Source organism: Nestor notabilis, unplaced genomic scaffold, assembly GCF_000696875.1.
Source record: "Nestor notabilis isolate BGI_N333 unplaced genomic scaffold, ASM69687v1 scaffold16108, whole genome shotgun sequence".
NCBI classification, from domain to species: Eukaryota; Metazoa; Chordata; class Aves; order Psittaciformes; family Psittacidae; genus Nestor; species Nestor notabilis.
The window spans coordinates 8,407-25,002 of record NW_009940762.1 but is presented as its reverse complement, the minus strand read 5'-3'; the positions used below and the strand labels follow the sequence as shown (position 1 = coordinate 25,002).

Here is a 16,596-nt window from a genome sequence, read left to right as displayed (position 1 = left end):
ATATCACGTCCTAAAAAGTGTTTTGAAAAATGTCTTCTATACACCAGTTAATCAAACTGATCTCACAATATTTCCTTTCTATCCTACATTTTTACATAAAGCAGAAGTGTCTACACCTTTAGGAAAAACACCTTTCTAAGTAATCATCAAAGCAAACGAAAGCACATTTTGAGAGCAACTTACCTAATCAGCTCCATGAAGACCATCACACATGTAAACACAAAAGGCAATGAAACCTCAGAGACACAGCAACTTGGGTGAAAACAGATGTAACACAGGAAAGAAGTTTTAACAACTTTTTGTCCATACAAGAACTTCTGATTTCCAAGAGGAGAGCAATTCAATACCCAGGAAGTGACTGGTTTTGGCAATTCAGGCCCTTAAAATGAGCAATTTCCTTTTCAAGTTGTCATATTACTGCTAGGATTGTATTGTGGTGAGTTCCTGGGATATACAAATCACCTACTTCTAAACACGTTCCTGCACATTATAGACTAAACTTCTTAACTTACGAATAATTATTTTGTTGTTTCCAGTTTACAATGGTAAAAAATAAAACATGAAGACTTCACAATGTGTGTAAATGGGAGGTAAATGTATTTTTAAAAACAGAATAAAAAGCTGCATGTTAAAAACTGGGTCACAGACTAATAAATACATACATCAAAGACATGAAATTCTCAGCAGCTGGTTTTCAAGAGCAAGGAAGTGGGGAAAAACTAGCTGTCCAGACTCCATTCTGGCTCTGTGGTCTATATGCTAGAAATACCTGCAGTTGAAACCCAAGTTAAGGGAGAAGCAGAATCAGCTTTGTCACCTATTTTCTTTAATAAAAAGAAAAAATAAGCTACTTCCTAAAAATGTGGTGGAAAACCTGGAGAAACTTTCTTCATGCACTTGATGCCATTGAATGTAAAAAAGAAATGATTTTAACCCAGAAAAAATGAGTCATTGTGTACTGTAAGAAGAGCCTTACTGCGAGTTTTCTACAGTGAAAGTCTTTCTAGAAATACACCAGAAACTACTTTCCCGTAACAAAATATACAAGTATGTGTCAGACCAGCATTGAGTTTCAATACTCAGGCAAAACAGAAACAGTTACTATGAAGTTTCAAATAAAAAACAAAGGAAAAACCCAACTCCAAACAGGATAAAAGATGTTCTGACGGCTGAGGAGATGCCAGAAAGCAATGCTGGACACCAGGAATTTCCAGAACAACCCCCTTTCCAAAGTGATGTGCAGTCTGTGAATTAAACTGTGAGAGAAAACTGATCCTGTTCGATCGGCTTCTCCACCCAGGCTCCAAGTCCTGCCTTCAGGAATGCTTTAAACAAACACTCTTTGGCAGTTTGATACTCAGTGGCTCCTTGCTTGGTTTCGTGGTACACGCTAGGCTTGAGGATCTTTGAGCGCAAGCTGGAGGAAAGCTGTGTGGAGAAGAGAGACAAGAACCTATTAAATCACAGTTTGAGAGTGAGTTATTAAGAAACCCTCTACTATTAAAGCTAGATAATGAACTACTAAAGCAAATGTTCAAAGGCAGGCAAGTACAGCACTGCTCCTTCCAGCCACTGTGGCTCTGCACCCAACTGCACTGTTTGCCTCTTCCAAAGCACCATGCCACTCTGAGCAGACTCACCAGCTCGCCTGCCTTTTGCTTTCTCTGGATTATTGGCTTCTTTTGGTGGAAGCAATCTCAACATTAAAAGCTACTGACAGATCCTGTGTTGTAACTTTTCTTTCTGAGAGGACAGAGCAAAACCTCAGCAGGCTGGACTGCACTGCAACTGGGATTATCCTTCCAAATAAATTAAAATGAGAAGGCAAACTCAAAGGAGATAGCACCCTTTGTTTACTCAGCTAGAAACCAAGTATTATTAGATCCTTGCATGTATATTGGATCAGACATCACCAAATTGAAGAATAAGCTCCAAAACAGCATTGTTCTTTTCCATGACTACAGGGAGCAATAGCTAACATAAGGCTCAGCTTAAAACAGGCTCAGAATGAGGTTTCTGAACACAGAAAGCAGCACTTGGAGATACTTTATTAGGAATTAAGGAGTGGGAAATGCAGAACTCCAGCAGATGTACCTTTGCATGAATACGCATCCAGCGGCTGTAGAAAGCATGCTTACAAAGGCGAGATGCACGACCCATTTCATCTTTGCCAGTTGTAGCATTAATGACCTCAAGACCAGTGTCTCCTACTGTCCAGTTCACGCTGAAGTTTGGTGCTTTCCCTGGCTGACGGGCTTCTGCATTGCTAATACCTGAAAGAAAAGTGATGGTTAATGCCAACAAGAAATACTAACTCATGAGTTTTGTTTTTACTGGGGAGTAATGGATACGGCAGAGCTATGAAATCACATCACTGAGAGTCTTACAAGCAGATCTTTTATCCTGAGGATATTCTCCTGTAGATTTGTCACTAACCTTGGAGATATTGCCATGCACACTTCATTCTCATCCTGCCTAAAGTGCTCTCTCCTCCTGTACTTCCCAGCAAGGCTGTGATAAATCAGCCTCCTCAGCAGAGGGGTTCATGGAGAGGTCTGTGGGCATGGTCCATGGGGACACTAATTTTATGAGCACCTTGCCACAGCCATCTAAGGAGGATCTGGTCTTGCTGACAGGGCAAACCAGTGAACTAATTATTAACCCGACAATAATTATGAAGCAGGAAAAAAAAGTTGCTCTGCTCCTGCACAAGAAGCCACTGCTCTCGGAGCCCCCTCAGTTGAGGGACAAGTTGAGCATACGGAAAAGCAGATACTGTGAGGTTTTGGCAGTTGAAACTCCCCAGTTGATTCCCTTTCACTCTGCTGCTGTAAAAATGTAGGTGCATGTTACTTATCTCATTTCAAAACGGGTGTGAAACACTGGTCATGTTTAAACACAGTTACAATTCAGTAGCAACCTTGGACTGCAGTCTTATTTGGAGAGGTCATGCTGATTTAGAAGTGCCTACAAAGTGCTTTTTCACTTTCCCTCATAAGAACAGAGTTAGGTCAGAGCAGGGACAGCAGAATGCCCTAAAAACCAAGGCATGAAGGTGGCTACAGTTCAGTAGCAGTTGAGTGATCTTCATTAAAAGCTATCAATCTTTTTCCTCCTTCTCCCAAACTACACTGGAAAATGGCTTGACAAGCACAGGCAGCAGCACTGATGCAGTGGGCATCCAAGTTGGGATGAGTGAGCCCAACCCTCAGCATCCTCTGCAGAATGTCAAAACTGGCCTGTCAGCATAAATCCAGCTGTGCTTCAGCTGCCTCCCCACTCCACATGCCTATTGCTACTTACAGTGCCTAGAAATGGTAAACCACAGGACTCAGAAAAGGACTTGAATAATTTTGCTCAGATGTTAAATTGGGCAACACCTATCAATGATAGCTTCATCTCTACTGATGGAGAAGCAAAGCCACTAGCAGTCTAACCCAAGGGTGAAGCAAGGCCTAGGGCAGGATTTATTCCCCCACAGGACCCCAACACTGCAGAGATGCACTGTATGCAACGAGCACCGTACCACACTTGAAGATCATGGCAGCTGCTGCCATCCACGGGCAGCTCTTGTCCTGAATGTGCTCTGCACTCACAGGCAGCACCCATGACTGCAAGTTTGGGTTGTGTGTGCTATGGAAAACTGGAGGAGCACATCAGGTTTGATTCTGCAGATGTTACAGGCAATGGAACAGGCTGCCCAGGGCAGTGGTGGAATCACCAATTCTGGAAGTGTTCACAAACCCTGTAGATGAGGCCCTCAGTGCCATGGGTTAGTGGTGGCCTTGGAAATGCTGGGGAACGGTTGGACTTGATGATCATAAAGGTCTTTTCCAACCTGGTTGATCCTATGATCTACAGAGGTGGAAAAACTCTACCTTTAAGATATCTCAGTTGTCTCACCAGGAGAGAGCAAAGGAACAGGGTGAGATTTTCTTTCTACTAAGTAAAGATTCCATTTTTCACATTAACACAGCTCTCACTGAGAACCTGTTTCAAACCTACTCTGATGTTCTGCTAAGTCCTACACTTCATAACATCTAGTGAATTTGTATAAATTGAATCTAAGTGTTGCAGCAGGGTTCATTTCTTGCTGATACTTGAAATGCAATCTAATACACAAAGAGCACAGGACTAGCTCACATGGGCCAGGTCTCATGTGAGACCTACAAGGTCTGAGCAACACAGGAACATTCAGTTTGCTGATTGTCACGATCAGTTCCTCCTTTCATAAAGCAACATTTTGAAGTATCAATCACATTGAACTTCCTGAAGCTGTTCTGTCTTTATGCTTGGTTTATGTCAACCTGGTCACTGGTGACTGATAACCAGTGGTTACACGAATAAGTAAATAATAAAAACCAACTTCACTATCCCTCATTCTCTTAAAATATAAGCTGAAAAAAAATTGAGAGTTGGAACAAAAGTTTTCTGAACAGGTATTTTCTGGTTTCTTTTAGGAGAGATGCATCCAGGAACTGAAATACAGCAGGATGCCATGGACCCAGCAATCTGTACATCAGGCTGTGGGATTCACATACTGACCGGCCCAGGAGGGCAGGCAGTAGTCCCTGTTGAGCAGGTACCATCGAGAACATCACACAAGCAATACTTGAGGAAGACCCAACAAGAACAGGGCTTTAAGACAAGATGAGAGTCAAAAAGTCCTCATCACAATATCTGAGGTCCTTCTGAGTGGCTGGCAATGGACATGTGCATCACACCTCCTGAAAACTGCTTATGCACACCTCAACTTGTCCTGTGCCATTTAAGTGCAAACACTCCTACTCCATGAGCCACACAACACATGGCTTGCACTCAAACACCTCAGACATTGCCAACTTTGGGTGCACACAAAATGAAACTCAACTCTGAGTCTTCAAGAGCACATCAATTCAGGCTGCTTTTGTGAAGCTTATGCGAAACAGAACTGTGCTGACAAAACTCTGGATCAAAACTACTGAGGCAAGAGGGCTTAAGAAGCTGCCACCACATGGCAAGCAGGTCAGTCATGGTTTTTCTTCCATGTAATGACATCTGTGCCTTTGTTCCATACACCACTGCCCTATCAGCTAATCAGACATCATCACAAGGAGCCACACGAGCAAATCATGAGGAAGCTGACCATTCAGTATGCACAACATTTCCATGGCAATTACACAGTTGCATTCCTTAGGTTATCTTGCTGAATTAAATACATTCTTTAAAACAGACTTAACCAGAATTTCAAACAGACTAAAATAGCAACACACTGTTCTGCTGCTTCATTATCTGCATGAACCCTGGAGAGATGGCAAAAGAGTCCCTGAAGGTGGATCACAGGTAGTGTTGACAAGGAATAAATGTCATCTCAAAAGCAAAGCATCTGATAACACTTCAAGTGAATCATATCTTCCCCCTCAAAACCTAGACATTAACATAGCATAATAACCTGAAACTAGTAATGGGAGAGAAAGCTAGGATAGAATGTAAAATATTTTGCTCTCCTTTGATACTGAAACTTAGTTGAAAACTAAGCTATTTAGAGAACATTGCTCAGAACTTATTGCTAAGTATTATTATAATGAGATATAATAGGCAAAAAGTCACATCTCTTTGTGCCAGCACTTATATAAATAACAAAGCTTGAGGTTCTTTGAGGACAGAGCTCAAAAAAGCTTCATTAAAAAGGAAAGAGAGAGCTGAAAAACACCAATGTGAGCAGGAGGATCAGGTACCAAGGAAACAGCCAGAAAAATCACCAAAGGTTCTGCTGAAGGATTTATTTTTGTTTAAAAGAAAATAAAAATGTAAACGTAGGCAGAAGTCAGAGGAGTGCTGGGGCATGAACATTTCTAATACCCACCCTTGCTTGTGGTGGTTGAAGTCTTTGATTTTCAACAAGGAAACTAAAGATGAAGCAGCAGGAACAGCAGTTGTGGTACATAACCTCTCATCACAAACCACACGAGTTCTCCAGGATGGAAGGCAGCCAGCATGACTCCAATTTTAAAGGAGTTTAGAGGTGTGCCAGGGAACTGCCAGTCAATAAACACGACATCTGCAGCAGGAAGGCTGCAGGAACTATGATACTGCCCTGCTGGGCACAGATGGAAACCAAACAATATTGGGAAAGACTCAAAAAAAACTGCCTAACTGGAGACTGGAGGTGGCCAGTGTGACACTAATTCTTAGAGAGCCCAGGGAGCAGAATGCCCATCTTCTCAATGTCTACCTTAAAAATAAGACAATGGACAGCTGGATGAAGATGGTCTAGTTGGGAAGAGTCAACACAGATAGAGACCCTCAAGCTCCTTGCAGACCTGGAAAGTGTGTGTTGGAGGAAAAGCCAAGGTGAGTAAGATTGGTGATGATGTAAGTTATTTAAGAAGGTAAATAAGAGAACCATTTGCAAAAAGTAGCAGAAAAAGAGCTAACACAAGCTGAAAGAGAGCTGTTCAGCCTGGAGAAGATAAGGCTTCTTAAGGGGAGAATGTAGAGCAGCTTCCAGTGCCTAAAGGGGCTCCAGGAAACCTGGAGAGGGGCTTTGGACAAGGGTCTGTAGGGACAGTACAAGGAGAACGGCTTGAACCTGCCAGAGGGGAGGTTGAGATGAGCTCTTAGGCAGCTCTTCCCTGGGAGGGTGCTGAGGCGCTGGCACAGGGTGCCCAGAGAAGCTGTGGCTGCCCCATCCCTGGCAGTGTTCAAGGCCAGGTTGGACACAGGGGCTTGGAGCAACCTGCTCTAGTGGAAGGAGTCCCTGCCCGTGGCAGGGGGTTGGAACTGGATGAACTTTAACATCCCTCCCAAGCCAAACCAGCCTGTGATCCAATGATTTTCAAAGGCTGACTCTGAATAGAGTATCTGCTGAGCTCTGCCACCCTGCTTCCATTCTGGGTGAACTCTTTCGTGTCCACCTCCCACACCAGCTCCAAAAAGAGTCTGTGTCGGTTACCCTGCAGACTGGCACTTTGTTACTCACTTACGTATAGACTCATCCTCATGCCATTTGAGAAACCAATCCCTTTTCAGTTTATTCTAGAAAATCACAACATCTGACCCTGTCTTCTCTCAGTGAGCTGGCCAATTCTCAACAAAAGCTCCCATACCCTCAGTGCTAGGGTGCTAAAAGCACACTGAAAGGCTAGGTCCTGCAACCAAAAGGCTTCCAGGAGTAAGCACAGGGAGGAGTTTTCTACCAGCATTCAGGTTTCCAGCATCACCTAGCTGAAAAGCAACCACTCTGATGTGCATGTTCATATGTAACTTGCTGGGAAAATAAGGCTGAAGTAGAAAAATCTCCTACAAGGAAAGAAAAACTATGAAAAGACAGGTTTTAACAGTAGATAACAATAACTCAGCCTGACTTCGACTTAATGCAATTATCCCTGCAGCCATAAAACTTGTTTTATGAGACAAAAAAAGCAGTTTTTACAGTACTTTCTCAGCTAAACAGGTGAGACAGTGGGGAAAAAGCTTCTCATTCGATTCATCCCTCTGGTAGAAACGAGTCACCATCACACAGTTGTGTGTGTGGTACCAGGAGGAACATAGAATTGGGGATTTCTGTGGTGCTTACTCTAGGGAGGAATACAGTGCAAAATATCGGAACTGAAGAGCAGATGGGCAGCTACACAAATGCCCCACTGAATCTAACAGCATGGGTCAGAAGACTGAACCAGTAGAAGAAAATCTACCAAGACAATTCTCTGTCCAACCTTCCAGACCAGCTTCCCATACATTTTGGAGATGTGTATTTCCATGAAAACTCAACACAGAACATTTCTGAACACTCTCTGCTGCTCAGCTAGTCCTGGCTGAGCTGTTTAAACAGATGGTGCTATTTCAGGGCAAATAGATGACATCAATATTGCAGAAAGATGATTTTTAAGAAGACAAAGTACTATTATATGTTGTTGAAACCTCCCCTCACCCTGTCCTGAACCTGCTGTCTTGAAAAGCTAAAGATAAAAATTCCCCAAATTAGATCACACATCAGCTACTATGCCCATACTATTAGATTGGCACTGTGTTTTAATTGTTACTTACTTGCTAATACAAGGAAAAATGTTACTTAACACTTTTGTACATACTAGTTCAGGGAATCCTTATTCATTACCTTTCTTATCTGAAGAAATGCTCATTATTCAATATGCTCTTTTCTCCACTCCCTCCTTAAATCTATTTGAAAAATGCTTTAAATTACTGAAGGGTTTTGGGTTTGGTGGGGTTTTTTTGGGGGTGTGTGTTTTCTTCTGGAAAACAGACACACGCCAAAAGCCAACTTCTACAGAACAAAGCAATGCACATGAGAGGGAGGATGAGAGATTTCAGGTTTGCAACTTTCACAGCACTACTTTAACTAGTAGTTTTAGGATTTAAGACACTTCAGAACTCCCTTTGACAGTCACAGCTCAATTAGAAGTTACGACCTGCTCATTCAAAGACTGCCATTCCTCTTAGCCCCACTAGAGCCTAGGATCAGCTCAAAGCCAAAGAACAGTAGTTAACTGTTCACCAGCAACTGCAGAAGACCACTGCTAACTACCCTGGCTGGGACTTGCCATATTGCTGTCTGTCAGATATATTTAATACTCTTAAAAATACTCCCAAAGAATGTGCCACTGGGCTCTGAATGCTGCATATGTGCATTAACCTTCCACAAAGTGGAAATGAAAGTATTATTGGGTCATACAAACAAGTTGGGTGCCATGCGAATTAAAGCTACTGCTGCATCCAACAGATGAATGATAAAAAGAAAATACAAGCAGTGGCAGCTGAGATGTTCTCTGCATCCATTTTTAGTTTCTTATAGATCTAGAAATGGTGAATCAAATGTGTCTATCTTGACATACTGATTAAGGATGTGGTCATTCAATAGATACCTGCAATGGCAAGAGAAGCAACAGTGACAGCTAACACATTATTTCATGAGTAGGAAGAGGTTTCACTAAGCCAGGGCCTTCAACTTGCCTCACATATTGCTAGGGCATGCTCCAGAAAGCAATCATGTAAACCCACATAGGTTCATACCCCAGTTCTTTCCACCTTCTAACTCATAAAGATGCTATGGTATTTCTGACCAAGTATCTATATTAGGTTTAGAACATAACTTCTCTGTTGTAACCAGAAAGCAGTTTACTCACAGTACATAATTTGCAAGGTTTTGAGAACTGCAAAATCACATTGCTACTGGAACAGACTTAGTTACCGGCACGGCCTTCTCCATTAGATACTTGCCACTAAGTAAAGGTCTGTTGAGTGTATAAAGAGGTGGTAGATCTTCTATCTCTGCTATCCTCTGGTATACGGCTCTGGATAGATGATCCCCATGATATAAACTCCCCAAGATGATGCTAGAGAAGTAAACTGGCTCCACAAAGAGGCTAAGTAACGCTCCTTGAATACCCAAAACGTTCCACCTAAGAGGGAGGGAAAAACAAAACAAAACAAAACAAAAAAAACACTTTCTTTTTAATGGAACAAGGAACATCTGCCAGACATAACAGCAGTCAATCACAACAGACTAGACTTTGAACCCTTCCTCTTGACCAGCACATGACTGTGGTAGCACAGCTGACACCTGCCAGAATATCAGAGATCAGCTTATAGGATGCCCAATGAAATCCAGAGTAAGATGACCTATAGCAACAGGTCTACTGTCAGCATCCACTTCAGGAGCAGTCTCCATGACTTTATTTCCCCACTGACTCATCTGATGATGCATTTTCCAGCAATCTAATGCCAGAGATAGACAGGATCATTCAACCAGAGAAAGCAAAACTGTGAGATTCTCTGTCAGAAACAGTAGCTGATGCCTCCAAAAGACACCTGGCAGCAGGCAAACCATCCTTCCCAGAACACAGAAGGATTGTGTCTGCAAGACCTCAGGACCGTAAGGGAAAGCTTGTCTTTGACACCCCAGCCAAACTGTCTGCCAGGAAGGACATATGTAGTTGCTCACAATATCCATGGGCAGGGAGAAAACTGATTCTGAAACCTGAAAATAGGAAGAGTGCATATACTCTTTGCTCACTTCGCTTCATAGACGCCAACCACAAATCCCTGTCTGCACCAATGTGACCTACACTGGCTCAGGTCTGGTGGCAGGGATTCTGTGTAGCTGTGTTCATTTGATGAAGTTTTGGCTATCAGCCTGCATGTAACAGTCATACAAAGTACTTTCTCAAACCTCAAAGAGGTTTTACTGTGGAGTATTTTCACTGTCCTTGTCTCTGAGGTATACTTGCAAGCAGCTTGGCACTATGAAAACAGCACGCTTGAGTACAACTGCAACACCCAGACACAAGCAGCAGAAAGTTTCTTCTGGTGCTTGAATAAAACAGATGAGCTCTCACACTCTTGCAGAATGGTTTGTCCTTATTAAAGGTCCATCCTAAACCACGTGGCAAGGTTTCCTTAGGAAAATGGGAAACGTGGATGTTGCTAGTAATGTTTCCTGCAGCTTGTGCTGGGATGGCATGGCTTACACATCACCACCAGCTCAGGCTAGAAACCATACAGCTGCTTCACCACTGCAAAACCTGAACTACTAAAATGTTTAACAGGAAAAAAGAGCAAAATAAAAATCCCAATCCAAGGAAACAACTGCTTTGTGTATCTTCACTGAGGATGAAAATGGAGGCAATGTGCACTAGCTTACTCACCTGTCATTAAAAAAGCTGGCCCTACTGAATAAAAATGCTATGCCAATAAAAAATAAAGCAGATTTTACAATGAATAAAGGCCTATTTTGTATAACACTGAAAATGCAATCAGCAACCAGATGACAGAGGAAAGATATCAAGTGAAAATTATTGCTTCCCAGGACTAAGATACTTTTCCAAGGACCACACCATGATAGAATTTTGTAAGCACAGAGGTATTTCAAGTGACACATGAATTGTAGTAGTATTTTCTTGTTATTTGCAGTGTTACCTATGTCAAGCATAAAGAAGCATGTGGACTGCTACAGACAGATGATATTATGGAAGAAACATCTGGGAAGAATTCAAGACTGAGCATTGCAAACTGGGGTCTTACAAAAGTAGCTGAAACTTGCAGTCACACACTGAGCTTCCTTCAGTAAGGCACATCACAGGTTACCTTTCATGAACAGTATTTGAGAGACAGATGGACATTTTAAAAAAAGCCAAAGCATTTCTCTGGCAAGCACTAGCTTCCTAAATAAAACCTTTGCCAGACCCTTTTCCTTGCTTCAGTCTCCAGTATTTCCAGAGCTTGTGTTTTGCTGCTTCCTCTCACACTTAGAACCATAGAATGGTTTGGGTTGGAAGGGACCTTAAAGCTCATGCAGTTCCATCCCCCTGCCACAGGCAGGGACACCTTCCACTAGAGCAGGTTGCTCCAAGCCCCTGTGTCCAACCTGGCCTTGAACCCTGCCAGGGATGGGCCAGCCACAGCCTCCTCTGGGCACCCTGTGCCAGCGCCTCAGCACCCTCACAGGGAAGAACTTCTGCCTCAGAGCTCATCTCAGTCTCCTCTGTCAGGTTAAAGCCATTCCCCTTGTCCTGTCCCTACAGGCCCTTGTCCAAAGCCCCTCTCCAGATATCCTTGAGTTACTTGGTGTCCTTCCCTGCACTGAAAATGAAAGCTGTAGTCTGCCTTGTAAACTTCTTTTAATTAAAAGAGGAGGAGCGTGGACACAGAGTAGAGTGGCTGCAAGGACAAGGTTTGCAGCAACCATTCATACAGCCAAAACCGCAAGCTCTTACTATTTATTAGGCAGGGTTGGATGGTGGTTAGCTTTATAAAAATAGCTTTAAATGTCAACGGCTATAATAAAAGAACATATAATTAGCTATAGAAACATATACTTGTATCAGAAACTGTCAGTAACACAGCAGTAAACATGAAACCCAAATGCAGATTGTAACAGAGTCAAAAGGGAAGGATTTATAAAGATTTTCTTGTGTTCCTTTTTTTATACTGTACTTCTTCCTGTCAAGCAGTAATTTCTCACTTTCATTAGCATGTATACTAAAAACAACCTTTCTAGATATAAACTGAGAAGTAGCTACACCAATACCACGCATCAGTTTCCTGAAGGCCACAGGCATTTGATTGCATCCTGAAATGGTAAAACTGCCTCGTCCTTCCAGTTTACAAGCACAACTTGTCAGAATGCATGCCAACAAATGCTGTCAATCTAGTACTAAATGTTTACTGAAGACACAAATTCTTTTGTAGCCAAATTCGATATCTCACTTCAAACCATGAACTGCAGAGCAGAAAAAGCAAATTCTATTACAGAAAACTTGAATAAAGTCAGTGTTGCCTTTCCAGTGCAACAATTAACCAAAGGATTTTTTCTGCACATTAAAAACACTATCAGAAAAGAGTTAAGGAGCTGAAGCAACTTAAATCTAGCTTTCAACTCCAACCTTCCAGGGCTCAGATGTAGTTTATAACATAGAAATGAACCTTTCCTGTGCCATGTCACACTGCACTAGAGCAGACAGACCCTGGCCACAGCACAATGCTCATTTAGGAGCATCTGGTGGCTCAAGAAGGTGATAACAGAAGACAATTCTCCCATCACTAGTTCCACAGGCTCATCATTCATTTGCAGGGACACTTCTACTGCTCAGCATCAAATCAGACCCATGCTGGGCAGGTGATGTGTGGACACCCATCTAGCTGGGTCATTATCTGGCAGAACAAAGGAGCAGAGATGACTTAATTCAGCTAACTGCAATCTGGTTTCTTTTCTGACTTTAAATCTGATTTCTCTTTGTTTCCTTAAGGGATTAACTGAATCTCTATGACCAGCCTATGCCTTTCATGAGTCACAGCATAAACAGGCAGCAACATCTTTACTGAGTGGAGTCAAAGCTCCCTCTACGTCAAGCGGCTTAGTCAGCGGCCCACAGCATAAATCAGTCAGGGCACAAAGTCCATGGTCTTCGACAGCAGCACTTCCTGCAAACATCTTTTCATTTATCCTGAGGTCACATTTGCAGTTACAGCCAAGAGAATCTGCTTTCCCTTGTAGCTGTTCCTGGGCTGGCAAGCACACAGCTCTGACCTGTCCCAGCTTTTCTGGCGTTGCCAGGATTTGCTGCATACCACAGTGAGCATGGGTCAAGACTCAGGTCACTGGTTTGAGAGGTTACATGATGCTACTTCTGGTTATTTAGATGCTACATCTTGGGTAGTGATTTCCTACCACTTCCCCACAGGTTTTTTTACCTAGGTGTCATGCAGCCAACACGTATCATAGGATCCTAGAATGGTTTGGGATGGAAAGGACCTTAAAGCTCATCCAGTGCCAACCCCCTGCCATGGGCAAGGACGCCTTCCACTAGAGCAGGTTGCTCCAAGCCCCTGTGTCCAACCTGGCCTTGAACACTACCACAGCTTCTCTGTGCCAGCATCTGACCACCCTCAGAGGGAAGAATATCCAAGTGAATACATTCACATGGCCACTGTCACCTGGCTTAAGAATTGATGAGGAGAATTGCTCCTTCTATTGCTGTCCAGAAATCCCACTGGCTCTGTCATGGAGTTTGCCACTTAGAAATAACTCTCCAACTCGAAGACAGATGGATGGGCATGGACATAGCTTTAGTGAGCATGCCTATGATTTTAAGATGCATTGGTGCAACTTCAAAGAGAAAGATTGAGTTACAAACTTTCATTCTGAATGTTTCATGAGAATTTAAGTAATTATTTGAAGCCAAGTAACTTAAAATGAATGGGGGTGGAAAAGCACATCAAAAGGAGGGTGATAAAACCAGACATCATAAAGTACCACAGAACAAGTTTAGGATACATTGAAAAAAAATGCATGTATATTAATCTCTCAAAACAGTTACTCTGGTCACAGAAAGTGCCCTAACACCACACTGCAGTGCCACTAGGCACTAACACACCAGGATAATCCTGTTCTAGTGCTTCTGACCCAAATGGGAACACACTCATGGCCTTTCCACGTTTTTCTTAGATGTTCCTACCAGGCTCAGGAAGGTGCTCAGCAGCACACTGCATCAAAGCACTCAGAGGCTGGAAATAATAGCTTGGATTATACATATATAATCCACACAGATGAGGCCGTTCAAATACAAGACTTTTCCTGCTCGTGCAATCCTGCACCCTGAATTTATCCACGTCTTTTCCAGGCTGGGACTGTGAAGCTTTGGGAAAGCTCAGTGGAAATTCACAGGGCTCAGGCATACTGGAGGGCTGAGCGCTGGACACTCCAGAGCAATGCATTCTTTAAAAGGTAAAATGGACAAAGCACGGTCAGAAGTGTCAGGGAAATGTAAAAAAAATAAGGAAATTAAAAAAAGAATATGAAAATTTGGGCCTCCTTACCCGTCATACAGTCTGTGTTCTGTGTCAAGGGGTTCTATTTGCTTCCTTCACTGGCACAAACAAAATTATTCCCATTAGCCCCAAGGAGAGGTGACAGCTAGCTAGGCAAGCGAGAGATGGAGTCTGTTCTGCATCACACAAAATCAACAAAATAGTCAAATGGGTTCTAGCTCAACAACTGGCTTCATTTCTTTGTCATTTGCACTAACAGCAACGATGATGTGATAAAAGAAATCAACTGAATGGGGCACAGTTACCATGTGGGGTGCTTGGGAGAAATCCCTGGCATGAGGCTGGGGAATTTATTTGGTGAATTTGATGGAAAATATCCTAAAAGAAACTGAAATGGCATTTTTGTAGAATTATCTGTCCTAGCTTCTGAAAGGCTCTATCCAGTTATGATTAGTTTTAAACTAAAGTAAAACATCTTCCTTCAGTAGAGATGCTGATTACTTGAGACAAGACTAGAGGAACAAAGTGACTCCATAACCTTCCTGCTGCCTTTTTGATGTGGCATATGCTGTTCACAAGAATAGTTCCACTTAACACACTTAATACATTTTGAACTGTGACTTGACAAAACAGCAGACCTATTTTCATTAGAATGTAAGTAAAATACCATCAGCTGAAATACTCATTTCTCATCTAGTTTGCAAGAACACAGAGGCTGCAAACACACAGATTCATTTCAAGATGCTGCAACTCTCCTATATTCTGATACTTGTTAAAGGACACTGCTGCTAAACTTTTTTGGGGGGGTAATTATTTGTCTATTTATGGTTTTGAACAAAAAGAATAAATCTTACATTCTTTGTCAAAAAGGACAAAGAAGAAGGAATTGGATAAAATATAAATAAAAGCACTAGTGTTGGAAACTAAATATCTAATGATAATCTAAGTATTTAAATTAAAATAATTTTAAAGTTATAAATTAAAAGTGCCCATCAATGAATATTTTTTTAACTGGAACACTTTCTCTCTGTATAAAATGATGCAAATCTAAGTCTATCCATGCAAAATGTATCTATCTTTTGATATCAAAGAATCACGAAATCGCTTAGGTTGAAAGGAACTTTAAAGCTTATCCAGTTCCAACCCCCTGACATGGGCAAGGACACCTTCCACTAGAGCAGGTTGCTCCAAGCCCCTGTGTCTAACCTGGCCTTGAACACTGCCAGGGATGAGGCAAAGGATGTATATCAACAGAGGAAGTTATCCAAATATAACTAGTGTAATGTATTTATTGCGTTGTTTTACTAATGCTATACTACTCTCAGGAGAAGGGGAAAAAGAGGCATTCCTCTTCTATTTCCTAGTGATATAAATACAAACCAAAGCTGTCATGACTTGAAGTGGCTGGAATGATACATTATGATTTCACCTTGCCTCTGAAGCCAGCAGAAGGTCTGACACCAAGAGCAGGTGAAGAACTAGAGCTTTATCACTGGAGTTAAAGCCACCCCCACGCTACATCTAAGCAATGAAATAAGCAAACCAAGAACCTGCCCGTTCACTATAGGTATCATGCAACCCTCCTTGTTCAGCAATAAAAAGCAGTATCAAAGAAAGCAATCGTTCCATATCTCACCTCGCTATCTTGTCACTGCAGGACATGGTAAGTAGCCTTTCTCCTTGCAACACACCATCCCACGTCTGGATAGTGGTAGTGGAGCGCACAGGGATGGTCCCTTCCCCAGATTCTATCTTTGTCCGTAGCTGTCCTCTTGCTTTGCGGTTTGGATGCCTGTCCCCTTGATCTAAATGATACAAAAATCGCTTACAATCAGTTGAGGAACATTCTCAAAGTGTTTTACAGACAGCATTACAATAAGAGGAGTCAATTAAAGGTATTTGCCTGCTGGCTTGCATACGAATTTCTATTGCTCCTTGAAAATGAGCTACAGCATCAGACATCTCTCAGACTGTCTTCTAACACACGCTTGCAACGAAACCAAGCTTTCCACAAAGGAGCAGTACACAGCAGGGAGCTCTTCAATTCTGTTCTGCATATTACAGCATTAGAACAAAGTTAACAGACAGATCAAGAAAGGGGCAGGCAGAAAACTACTGTTAAAAGCTGGAAACAATGAAAGGGTTTGGTTAGTTCTGTACAAATACTTGCTGACTCACTGGCTTATCTCGGCTGGCTTTCAGCCTCTTCAAGACCACATGGTGGATCAGTCTACACTGAACTTCTATCACACAGGAAGAACAGCTCAGATTTTGTTTGGAAGAGATCTTTGTCTAAACACACATCTACACTAAAAGGAAAGAAGACAC

General features: G+C 42.3%; 1 protein-coding gene across 1 annotated transcript in view; it reads right to left on the bottom strand.

Annotated features, from left to right (window-relative positions):
- Positions 1-578: 578 nt before the first annotated feature.
- Positions 579-16,596, bottom strand: part of ADARB1 (adenosine deaminase, RNA-specific, B1) — a gene marked incomplete at its 5' end in the record, with an annotated part of 18,999 nt that continues 2,981 nt past the window's right edge. The window contains 4 exons of the mRNA XM_010020529.1: positions 579-1,428; positions 2,095-2,273; positions 9,220-9,401; positions 15,905-16,073. Of these exons, the coding sequence (XP_010018831.1) occupies positions 1,252-1,428; positions 2,095-2,273; positions 9,220-9,401; positions 15,905-16,073 (707 nt within the window). The remainder of the gene's footprint in view (positions 1,429-2,094; positions 2,274-9,219; positions 9,402-15,904; positions 16,074-16,596) is intronic.